The following is a 12,342-nucleotide window of genomic DNA, read 5'->3' as shown; positions in this document are numbered from 1 at the left end:
ACTTCTGAAAGTGTGGGATGCAAGTTAAAACTCTACCATGCAGATTTGTGTTAGACCCCACCAACATTAAAATGAATTAGTCAGTAATGGCCAGGTTCTTATGTTGTAGTCTAAAAAAATGTATCCACAAATGCAAGTTAAAACTCTATCATGCAAAAAAGAACCCATTTATAAACAAGATCCACAAACTCTGCCACCTTCTCTGGGCCCAATCTCATTAAGATGGACTGAGGCATCTTAGCGGAGTCCAGGTGCTAAACTGGCCTGCCTTCAGTCCAGACCTGTCACCGATTGAAAACATCTCACACATTATAAAACAAAAATAAGACGATAGAGACCCCGAACTGTTGACCATCTGAAATTCTATATCAAGCAAGAATGGGAAAACATTTCACTTTCAAAACAACACTGTTTGGTCTTCTCAGTTCCCAAACACTTACAGAGTAGGTGATGCACCACAGTAGTAAATGCTACTGTCCCAACTTTTTTGCTGCTGGCATCAAATTCAAAAGGGGGCATGTATTTTTCCACAAACTATAAAACGTTTCAGTTTCAACATTTGATATGTCTTTGTACTATTTTCTATTAAAAACATGGACAAATTATTTGCAAATGACTGCATTCTGTTTTATTTGCATTTTACGCAGCATCACAACTCTTTTGAAAACGGGGTTGCATATAAAATCTACTATATACAATTCTTGCGTGGGAAAAAAAGTGCTCAGTACAGAGGGAAATACCCATTGGCACTGTCCAGACTTTGTCACCGTGAAACAGAATCAGTGGAACATCTGTTCTGATATCAGTGGAGGTAAACTTCTGGAATCAAGTACAGAACTGGTTGTCAGGTCACGATATCTCTATTGAGATTAATATACAGAAAGTACTGATTGTCAGTGTAAAATATGGTTACTATCTTGTGTGCAACATTCATCTTTAAGGCTGCCTCAGAATAGATGGTACAACTGGAAAGATTTTGGGTTAGGTTGTGGGTCGCTTTTCAGTGTAGACATTATTGAGTGGGGCCGGGTTGGGATCGGGTCAAGAGGCAGATTAGTTATAGGTGAGGTGTTTGTATGTATGTGTGTGTGTGTATGTAATTAAATGTAGGTATGCAAATCTGGATGCCGGTGTGTGTGTGTTTGTGTGTGTATATACGTCATATGAGTGTGTAAGCATAAATAAGCATAGGTATGTATAAATATATATAGATGCTGTGGCCATAGCGTTCTGGTCTGGGGTGAACACTGGAGGTAAGAAACCTCATGGGAGGAACTAACATCCAATGACACAACATTGTGGAAGTAGTAAGATCCCACCTTTGAAAACGGGACAACCTAAGACAGGCTCAGATGTAGGTACGCCCAGACTCAGTGTGCACATTGTGATGAATAGAGAAGACCGTGAAGATAACGCGGGTAGGGGCTGACTTATACAGAGTAATGTTCCCCCTGGCATCGGGCAAACCTCAGATTCACAGCCTAATATATTTGTCCTGGGTTGTGGGTCTCAGAGCCCACTACGGGTCGTGGTGCTGTGGTCAGCACTGTCCATGATAGTTTTGGGTTTGATTGCCGGTGTGTGTCTGTTTGAGGTGGGTGTGCGTAGGTGTGCATGCATTCAATTCTTTTTTGAAATGATGCTAATATAGATGGTTTACAGATCGATAATGTCTGCTAATATAGATGGTTTACAGACAGGTAATGTCTGTTTGATCATGGCTGACCTACCCCCTCCCAACAAAAGTGTATTGAAATCATCAGGGAAAACACAATCTTCAGGCAAACAACATTTTAAAGAAGCCCACCGTTTTGATGGAACTGCGCGTCTTCTCTTTCCACTCGTGGCTGCTCAGCTCAAAGGTGCAGTGTACATACGTCTCTCTGTCATACGAGCCCAGGATAAAAAGCCTGAATAAGAAAACACAAAAACTAATGAAAGACAGTAGATCATTATAGATTCCCTAATTCACCTAATGTACAGCAGGTAACCTTGACTTTGTAAAAATATACAAGGAACTTTGGTGCTGAACAATGATGCTGTTGTAAACAAACTAAATTCAGTTTTCAATTGTTACTAGGACCTGAAGAAGACAAACGTCAAGGGTACTGCTGCCCCCTGGTGTAGTCAAAAAATATACAACAGGGAAAAAACTAAATACTTTAGAATATCAGTAGTAGCTATGCACAACAATGTGTTGAGATTTTAAAATCCAAACAAAATGTGGACCAATGTGAAATTGATCTTTCTAGATATTTATTCTTAAAAATAAGGATATATAAATACGTCTGACAGCTGTAATTAAAAGGCATGCAAAAAAACTGTAGTGCCTTCTTCTTGCCCCAGTATCTAACTTAACTGAGTCCTCTATTACTTTATACAACTAGGTCTATCTATGGTCAGTGTACTTGATGTGCAAATTGATATAGTGGATTCTAGAGTTTATACATATACACATATACACATATACACAGACTCTGTCTCCATCTACTGGTGATGCACAACACATTTTACACAGACTTAACTTCATAATCCAGCTACTGACTAATTCAGACTAAATTTCTAAATGTCACTAAAACCACCACTTAAACTTGGGACATCCATTTACTCAGTTGAAAAGAGTGTCTTTAGTAGTTTACTACCTAGGGGCAGCAGGGTTGGATCGTTGATACACAAGGAAAAGATACATTTTTTTTTTATAAATGTTGTGTTGTGCCCTTGAGCAAGACAGCTTTAATAGCTCCTGCAAGTCGATCTGGATAACGACGTCTGCTAAATGACTAAAAATATTACATGTTGCTGATTTGAATCCCAGATCCAATTAGTTTAAAGATCTGTCGTTGTGCCCTTAGTGAAATGACAAAACTCTCATGTCTGGCTTAAAATGAGATACAAAAACACTTTTGAATATTACTGCATTATAAATCTGTTGGATGCATGCTAGGTACGAGACAACAAGCACGCTACCATCACATCGTTAAAGGTTTCTCACTATCACAAGTGTGGATACTGACCTAGGAGGCCACTGTAACCAATAAAAACAAATAGAACACAAAGAACATGAGACCGGTAGTGCTCATGTAACCGTTTTAATCTTTGAAATATTAATTGGAAGTAGTTGCTGTTGATTTCAGACCAATGCAGTCTATTACATTATTCCAATATTCAACCCAAAATGGGTTCTTAAGACAGGAACAAAATGGGTTCTAACCGTAATTCAAAGTGGATATTAAAAAGTATCCAATGACTTTGAAATGTCCCCTTTGTAAAAAAATTCCAGAGAGAGTATTACATGAATATTAAAAACTTTTATTAAAGAAAACACAAGATCCTTTCACCGACTCCTGCAGACACAAACCCAACATTGGCCCAGTATAGTAAGATGAAGTGGATGTCCATTCTGGTTCGAGGTGACTAGCTGGCCCAGTGAGGTAAGAGGGTATCCATTTGCAGCAGTTGGGGATAGGAGTGCCAGCCAGACATCACTAGGGCCTGGCCTCATAATGGGAACGGACTGTATTATTAATGAGGAGCCTGTTCGGGTTGTCCAACCGTCTGTGGCCACTCCACTACCAGACACAAGCAGCACAACAATGGCTAACACCAACATAAGCACAGGGTGGAGGAGAAGCAGCTGCTGTCCAGAGTTCACCTTTAACCTGTACACTGTGATGTGATGGGAATGAAAACGTGTGAATGGATACCTAACCTATGAGCAGGAGGTGCATAAATGAGATGTGCAGTGGATAGCCTTGCTGATTAAATTGATTAGTGCTGTATTTTCTTTGTGTGGCCAGAGAAGAAAAGGCTTTATCAAGAGCAGGCGCGGACACCTAGCTTACAGTGCCTTCAGAAAGTATTCACTTTCTCCACATTTTGTTATGTTATCGTAACATCTGAAGGAGGAGGCAGGATACAGGTACACGGAGAACAGAGAAATGTACAAAACATAAAACAAGAACAAAGGTTACAGAAGGGAAATACAATGGCTGACAATACACAAGGGAAGAAGGAATTTAAATGGGGGCAGTGAGCGGCAACACAGGCGAGTGTGACGAGGATAATGAACAGGTGGGTGGGCACTGGATCCACAGGAGCTGCAAGCCTGCCACGTCAGCACATGACAAGTTTGGCTTCATTTAAAATTCATAAAAATAGGCTAAATATTTTTTGCCATAAGTGTAAAAAATGGTACCCGATAACAACAAAGCAAAAATGCCTTTTGGAAAAACGTGTGTAAATTTATTGAAAATAAAACACTGATCTCAGGTGCATTCTATTCTTTGATCATCGTTGAGATGTTTCTAGAACATTGTTGGAGTCCATCTATGGCAGATTCAATTGATTGATTGAAACACTTGGATATACTAGGCACTGTACAGGTGCTGGTCATATAATTAGAATATCATCAAAAAGTTGATTTATTTCAGTAATTCCATTCAAAAAGTGGAACTTGTATAATGTATACATTAATTCCACACAGCCTGATATATTTCAAGTGTTTATTTCATAAAATGTTTATGATTATAACTGACAACAAATGAAAACCCCAAATTCAGTATCTCAGAAAATTTGAATTTGTGAAAAGGTTCAATATTGAAGACACCTGGTGCCATACTCTAATCAGCTAATTAACTCAAAACACCTGCAAAGGCCTTTAAATGGTCTCTCAGTCTAGTTCTGTAGGCAATACAATCATGGGGAAGACTGCTGACTTGACAACTGTCCAAAACATGACCACTGACACCTTGCACAAAGGAGGGCAAGACACAAAAGGTCATTGCTAAAGAGGCTGGCTGTTCACAGAGCTCTGTGTCCAAGCACATTAATAGAGAGGCGAAGGGAAGGAAAAGATGTGGTAGAAAAAAGTGTCCAAGCAATAGGGATAACCTCACCCTGGAGAGGATTGTGAAACAAAACCCATTCAAAAATGTGTGGGAGATTCACAAAGAGTGGACTGCAGCTGGAGTCAGTGCTTCAAGAACCACCACGCACAGACATATGCAAGACATGGGTTTCAGCTGTCGCATTCTTTGTGTCAAGCCACTCTTGAACAAGACACAGCGTCAGAAGCATCTCGCCTGGGCTAAAGACAAAAAAGACTGGACTGCTGCTGAGTGGTCCAAAGTTATGTTCTCTGATGAAAGTACTTTTTGCATTTCCTTTGGAATTCAAGGTCCCAGAGTCTGGAGGAATAGAGGAGAGGCACAGAATCCACGTTGCTTGAAGTCCAGTGTAAAGTTTCCACAGTCAGTGATGGTTTGGGGTGCCATGTCATCTGCTGGTGTTGGTCTACTGTGTTTTCTGAGGTCCAAGGTCAACGCAGCCGTCTACCAGGAAGTTTTAGAGCACTTCATGCTTCCTGCTGCTGACCAACTTTATGGAGATGCATATTTCATTTGCCAACAGGACTTGGCACCTGCACACAGTGCCAAAGCTACCAGTACCTGGTTTAAGGACCATGGTATCCCTGTTCTAAATTGGCCAGCAAAATCGCCTGACCGTAACCCTATAGAAAATCTATTGTGAAGAGGAAGATGCGATACGCCAGACCCAACAATGCAGAAGAGCTGAAGGCCACTATCAGAGCAACCTGGGCTCTCATAAAACCTGAGCAGTGCCACAGACTGATCGACTCCATGCCACGCCGCATTGCTGCAGTAATTCAGGCAAAAGGAGCCCCAACTAAGTATTGAGTGCTGTACAAGCTCATACTTTTCATGTTCATACTTTTCAGTTGGCCAACATTTCTAAAAATCCTTTTTTTGTATTGGTCTTAAGTAATATTCTAATTTTCAGAGATACTGAATATGGGATTTTCATTAGTTGTCAGTTATAATCATTACAATTAAACAAAATAAACATTTGAAATATATCAGTATGTGTGCAATGAATGAATATAATATACAAGTTTCACTTTTTGAATGGAATTACTGACATAAATCAACTTTTTGATGATATTCAAATTATATTACCAGCACCTGTATATACTAGTGACAAAAGTAAAGTCTAGATATAGATGGGTTGGCTGATAACACAAATATTATCAGAAAGCAAAGAAGCCTGTGTGTTAATGATTATGCGGGTCGGATAGCTATCAATAAGAAGTCGCCATCTGAAGAACTGTATGTGACACATTTCAGCTCATTTCAGCTTTTTTTTATACCTGTGTTATTTGAGGGTTGTCTTCCCTAAAATGGCTAGAATTCATTACTTAGCAAAACATGTTTATGTTCAAAAGGAATTATGTTGTGCACCACAATGCTGGCAAGACATAAAAATACAGGAAAGACGGATGATTGTGAATACCTAGCATAGCATTCAAACCACCTTATAGCCCAGGGCAGCCCAACCCTGTTCCTGGAGATTTACTATCCTGTAGGTTATTTGTCCAACCCAAGTTGCGACTGACCAAATTAAGTTTCTCATTGTGCTAATTATCAGAACCCAGTGTGCCAACTCAGGATGGAGAGAAAACCTATAGGACGATAGACTTTCTGGAACAGGGTTGGGCAGTCCTGTTGTAAAACAAGCCCTAACCATAACCTATACCCCAACACTTTGACCAAACAAGCTACACGCATACAACAGTGTGAAATCATGTGGAAGCAGATTTTGTCTCCCTACCAGACACAATTTCGACCCAGAGACCAAATGCCAAAGCCATACGCGAACAAACCATAAAGTCAAGTGTCCATGACAGTATACAGTTTGCTGTGCCAGTTAATTTGACCTGATAGAAGAATAAGGGAGAGTTGGGGCTTACAGCCCATTCTAACCGAAATTAAGCAACATTTTAGTGCCTGGCAAAATTGGCAAGATTATTACTTTTCTTCAGATTTCCTCAGCAATTTCCTGATTTCCGATTAAGGTCCTGCTTTATCGCAGCAACTCCCAGTGGACTAGGGACAGGAAGTCTCAACCAAAGCTCAACCAGGAAGTCTAAACCTGAAACCTTTTGCACCGGAAGGAATCAACTCCCCAGCCTTCAATCTTGCTTGGGCTCAAGTCACCACAAGGATTTTCTAGAGCCTGATCAGGGAAGGCAACCATATTCGATTACAAAACCTCCAAACCTTAACAGTGCTATCCAATTGCGCCAACTTCCATGGGAACCCTGGACTAATGCACAAGCAGGATTGAAACCATGGTCTTGCAAAAGACAGGCACAATTTTAAGACCCAGCCTTTAATGACTTGTATTTCCTACCCCAGCAACATGGTGCATCATTTGTGCAGTACAACATGGCTGTTGTTGCATTGTGTTGATATCCAAATAAACTGTTGATCATTTATTTCTGCAATTCTATGTTTAGCCATGTAACTTAGAGATTGTTTTTATTGAGATGTTCTGTTTACTGTGAAATTCTTCAAAATTCTAGGCAATTATTTAAAAGGACGTAGCTGCTGAAGATAGTAGTATAAATAGCAAAAGTATCTGGATAATGATCCAGATTCATGTGTAGATCATGTACTGTATAAGTTAATGAAGAAGGCTAGTAGCAGCATGACCCATAACTACTCTCCTGTGCTACTGACCTACAGTATATAACCTATGGCTTATGCTTTGTAGGCTAGTTTACAATGTTGGGACGTTATAACAGTCAGAACATTACTATCATACACAGGAGTTACATCTCATCTCATGTTTTGCAGTTCAGATTGGGCTGGTCCCTTCTGCATGGTCTGTGCTTTTCAATACATTTCCTTCCTCTGCATCAAATGCGCTGAAGCTAGAAATAGCACCAGCCTACTGCTTAAACTGCCTACTGCCGTTTGGCATACATTTGCCTGAGTTAAATAACACTACTTTGAATGGCCGGCTTGTCTCTTGAGAATTATTTTTATTTTTTTATATACAGCCACTGGGTTTTTACTTCGGCAGTTAAATCTCTGACGTTCAGAAATATGATACAGACATGGGCTACATTACTAGCTTCAATTAAATTACTACTTCATCAATTAGCAAAACAACATTAAATGTAGATGTATTTATTTATTTTATAATGTTTTAAGTGTCCTCTTCTTGCATAATGCTCTATTCAAAACAACTTGAAACAGCAGTTACATTTATCTTCTTAGTAGAGAGTAACAAGGAGAATAAGGGTAACATAGAAACGGTAATGGCACAAGTGTAACACCACACTTCATTCTGAGCTCACCATGCACACCATAGAGCATAGTGATGGCTATGGGGATGCTATTCAGCGGCAGGCACTGGGAGACTGGTCAGGTTTGAGGGAAGGATAAACAGAGTGAAATACAGAGAAGTCCTTGTAGAAAACCTGATCCAGAGTTGCCAGGAACTCAGACTGGGGTGAAGATTCATCTTTCAGCATGACAATGACCCTGGAGTGGCTTTGGGACAAGTCTTTGAATGTCTCTGAGTGGCCCAGTCAAACCCCAGACCTCAATCCAATTGAGAAGACTGTCACTTCCCAAAGGTCCCCATTCTATTAGCCAAAATGGTTTGAATAATGTTAATGGGAATTTACATATAAATAACAATCCCCAAACATTATTTCTGAAAGTGTGGTAGGTGTTAAATGCTTTCCAAACTAGCTTCACCCACACAATATATATTTCATTGGTTTGACATGCTGAAAAGCATCACTCAGTTACACCGAATCCCATTCCTTTTTAGCTCACTTCAGCCAAGGACAACAGCTTTCAGAATTAGGGAAGCCTGGTTCCCATGTTAGAAATGTTTTTGTGAACTTGTATTGAATTGCCACTGCCTGTTTCAGACAACAAGCTTGTATACTTGTGTCACAAGGGAACTCATGGGTCATTGAAGATGAAATATTAAACCCCTACACTTTATTCAGTACTTATTGCAGTGGGCAAAGTTGTTTTCCTAAAGTTTTTACAAAATGTTCAAATTAGTGTGGAATCAACAGGGTTTTTTGGGCCATGTTACAAAATGTATTGAGTTGGTGGAATGACCCAGAATGAGATATCATACCTGCTACATTCGACGAGCGTGACTCTAAGACGGCCTTCGACCAATCCTGAGGCTTGAATTGAGAGGTCAAACTCACAGGAGGAGGATCCAATAGGAGGTTGAACTTGGAACGGGAAGAAAGGTTTGTATCTGGAAAAACAAATGGAATACAATGATTACATTAAACAACTGTTTTGTACTGCAAATGACTTCAGAGAACATAATAGCTGAGGGATTCAACACTGAAATTAAGACAGATTTTGAAAATCCAAGCAAATGCCAATGGCTTCGCTATTGGGAGAATAAATGAGTTGATAAGCAAACCCATGAGGACATCCAATGCTTACGCCTATGTTTGAGATAATGCTGTTAGCCCACGGCAACATTTAACAGACAAAACCGGTTAGCGTCTTTGTTTTGTCATCATCATCAGGACTAAAACATGGGCTCAGTAAAACTGCTAGAGATGCAGATCAACTAGGAAAAAGCTACAATTGGCTGTTGCTTCTTCACAAAACCTTCACAAGTGCATAGCCACACAGTGTAGCACAACTTACATGAAGGTACACAAAAAGAAAAAACAGAACCAATATGTCTACTGTATGCGTGTAAACGTGTTTAATCTGTATGTGTGTAACCTGTTTAGCCTTACAGCTTTCATAGCTTCCTATGTTTTTATCCCGTTTTTATTCTAAGTTTTATTATTAGGATGCTGTTTTTTAATGTTTTCATTTGAGTATTTGTTTTTATGCTGTTGTATTTTTATATATATACTTTTTTTTTGTAAATCACATTGAATTTGTTCTATGTATAAATTGTGCTATATAAATAAACTTGCTTGCTTGCATGAAATAATAACAACAAATGTTACAGTAATAATACAGTAAGACAGTAACAATAATTAGGGGGACTAAAGTGTTAGCTAAAGCTATATAACAGTCCCATAAATGGTTTGGGAAAAGCATTGAACAAGTATTTGAGATGAGAGACATTTAAATACAATAAACACAAAAATCGTTCCAAAATAATATGTGGAAGAGAAAGGACTGATGGAAAGAGGTGTTTAAGTTTAAAAATGATGGAAGGCTTGATTAATCAAGAGCTGGCGAGGGATATTGAGATAAGATGGAGGATGAAGAGCTAGGACGCAGAACAGAGAAATAGGATGGAGGAAGGAAAGACATGATAGAGGATGGCTGGACAGGGTGAATGACAGAGAGATAAGAGAACACATGAGGGGAAAGAGAGGAGGCGCTATCCGTGTGTGTACTAGGGTTTGTCTCTCTCTGTTTCACACAATGACCTACTCTCACAACGCTTTGCCCTTGTTGCACCTCTGCTATCTCACCCTCTCTCTTGCTGTCTCCCTCTAAACATGTGTGCAGACACCCTTACAAAACACTTCTCTCTAGCCCTGACTTCCCCTACTGAGTGTGTACAGAGGCTAAAAGCAGAACCAAGGCCAACGGTTAAACCGTAGTCAGTGGGCTAATTTCAACATGAACATCAAGTTGTTTAGGACTACAGGCCTGCTTCTACTATTTTGAGCCCCTAATGCAAACATTAGATTAATGCCTCTGGCATTTAAACACTCAAAACACTACACCTCTGGCAAAAATTTAGCCTTTGCATAAAACTCGCACTCAGCAATATATTTCTACAGAATATAAAATTGTGATTTCAAAATGGTAAGGCCACTACAGGCCATTACACAGTAAAGTGGGCATGGGTGTGGCATATCAATAAACACAAATTAGTCCTGGATATTTGCACTGAAATACAATTTGGTAGACATGTTGCAAACACTGTCAAGACTCACCCTACAACAACATATCAACCAAAACGTTGGCTGACTCCAAGTGATAAAGTTTGGCACATACATTCAGAATTATGGCTTTAGTTAATCCATGTGAAAACGTACATAGCGCAGGGCCGATTTTGACAAAGCGTGGGTGAATGACGTGTTTAGCATTTCAAATAACAATGACTGGCACAAGGGGGATACTATACGAACAGGGATGTCTCAACTGGCCAAAGGAGCAGCACCCATTCAGGAGAGAGAACATGTTTACTGTTGCTTGTGGTTCTGAATTAGCCTGTGCTTTCAGGGCATGGTTCCTTTGTAGCTTTCTATATCCAGGGCACATAAACAGCTAGAAAATAGAAGCCCAGAAGAGTAATGTAACAGCGGAGACAAAGGAACATTCTGTATTACTCCGCTGGCTGGCTAACTCTAGAGCTATGGCAAAATTCAGCACATGATAAAATGAGCAATTGCGGTTAAACATTTGAGAAAGGCTGAACAATACCTAATTTCATTATGTAGAAGTAGGGCTACGATCTACAAAAGTAAATACTTAAAAGGACAGGAGTGTTGGACCAGTGAACAAAGGGTTGCTGGTTTAAATCCCTGAGTCAACAATTTATAAACACGGTCAGATTATTCAATTTGGCCCGAAGTGTCTGGGAATAAGGATTACACCTTCTCTGTCAAATTTGACTGGGAGTGTCAGTGAACTAAGATGTTCAGGTATCCCCACAGATGTTCAAAGGGTTTCCAGTCCAGGCTTTGGCAGTGCTACTCAAGAAAAGTAAGTCCAAAGCCACTTGTGTTGTTGCATTTCACTTTGCTTCTGCCAATGAGTGGAGAAGCAAAAGCTCCTTTGTCTAGTTTTATCTGTTATCTTGCAGAGTGAACATGCAACATTCTACTGTAGATATTCTTTCAGCATTCTACTGTATGGCAAGATGTTGCATCATAGCACACCAAATTATCCACATTTCAGGAGATTACAAAAATATCAGCTCCACTTGGGAGTTCGTATCAAACCTCATTGTGATGTAATATCCTTCCAGACTATCGCAAAAATATTTTATCCCAATGTTGGTACAGACGTCTTTCAGGCACAAACATTTAATGGCGTTCAGAACTCTCACCATAGTCTTTGTAAATCAATGAAAACACAAGCACAACATTTCTATTGTTATATTTGACCTTTTTTGGATTTTAGCATTTTCATTTTAGGTGCAGAGAGTGTCTTCTAATAACATTTTGGTAATTCTAAGCTCCATTATTACTAATTACAATGGGTAATAAACAATAGTTCAATAAGTTGGTAAAGAAAGGTCATGTAAGGTAGTGTTTATAAAAAAATGTAAATACTATATTGTAAACATGATGTGGACAGCAAAATGTCAAACCATTGACCCATAGCCTCTTATTTGATATCATCAATTTATGAGTCTTGTAGAAAGGTATTATCATCAAGATTAGACATAATTATGCTGGGCAAAATATTCCTTGTATTCTGCGTTTGGCATTTTTAAATTTTAAATAGACCCAATCCGCTTATGACAGCTCATTTATTTAGAAGTCATTAGCTTTGGGAACAATGCTCT

General features: G+C 39.4%; 1 protein-coding gene across 1 annotated transcript in view; it reads right to left on the bottom strand.

Moving 5' to 3' along the window:
* pdzd8 (PDZ domain containing 8) overlaps positions 1–12,342 on the bottom strand; it is a 52,983-nt gene that overhangs the window by 21,814 nt on the left and 18,827 nt on the right. The window contains exons 2-3 of the mRNA XM_010892256.5: positions 8,965–9,093; positions 1,808–1,910 (exon numbers count right to left, since the gene is read on the bottom strand). Of these exons, the coding sequence (XP_010890558.1) occupies positions 1,808–1,910; positions 8,965–9,093 (232 nt within the window). The remainder of the gene's footprint in view (positions 1–1,807; positions 1,911–8,964; positions 9,094–12,342) is intronic.

Source organism: Esox lucius, chromosome 6, assembly GCF_011004845.1.
Source record: "Esox lucius isolate fEsoLuc1 chromosome 6, fEsoLuc1.pri, whole genome shotgun sequence".
Lineage (NCBI taxonomy): Eukaryota > Metazoa > Chordata > Actinopteri > Esociformes > Esocidae > Esox > Esox lucius.
The sequence above is the reverse complement of the archived record's forward strand: the minus strand, read 5'-3'. Positions and strand labels throughout refer to the sequence as shown.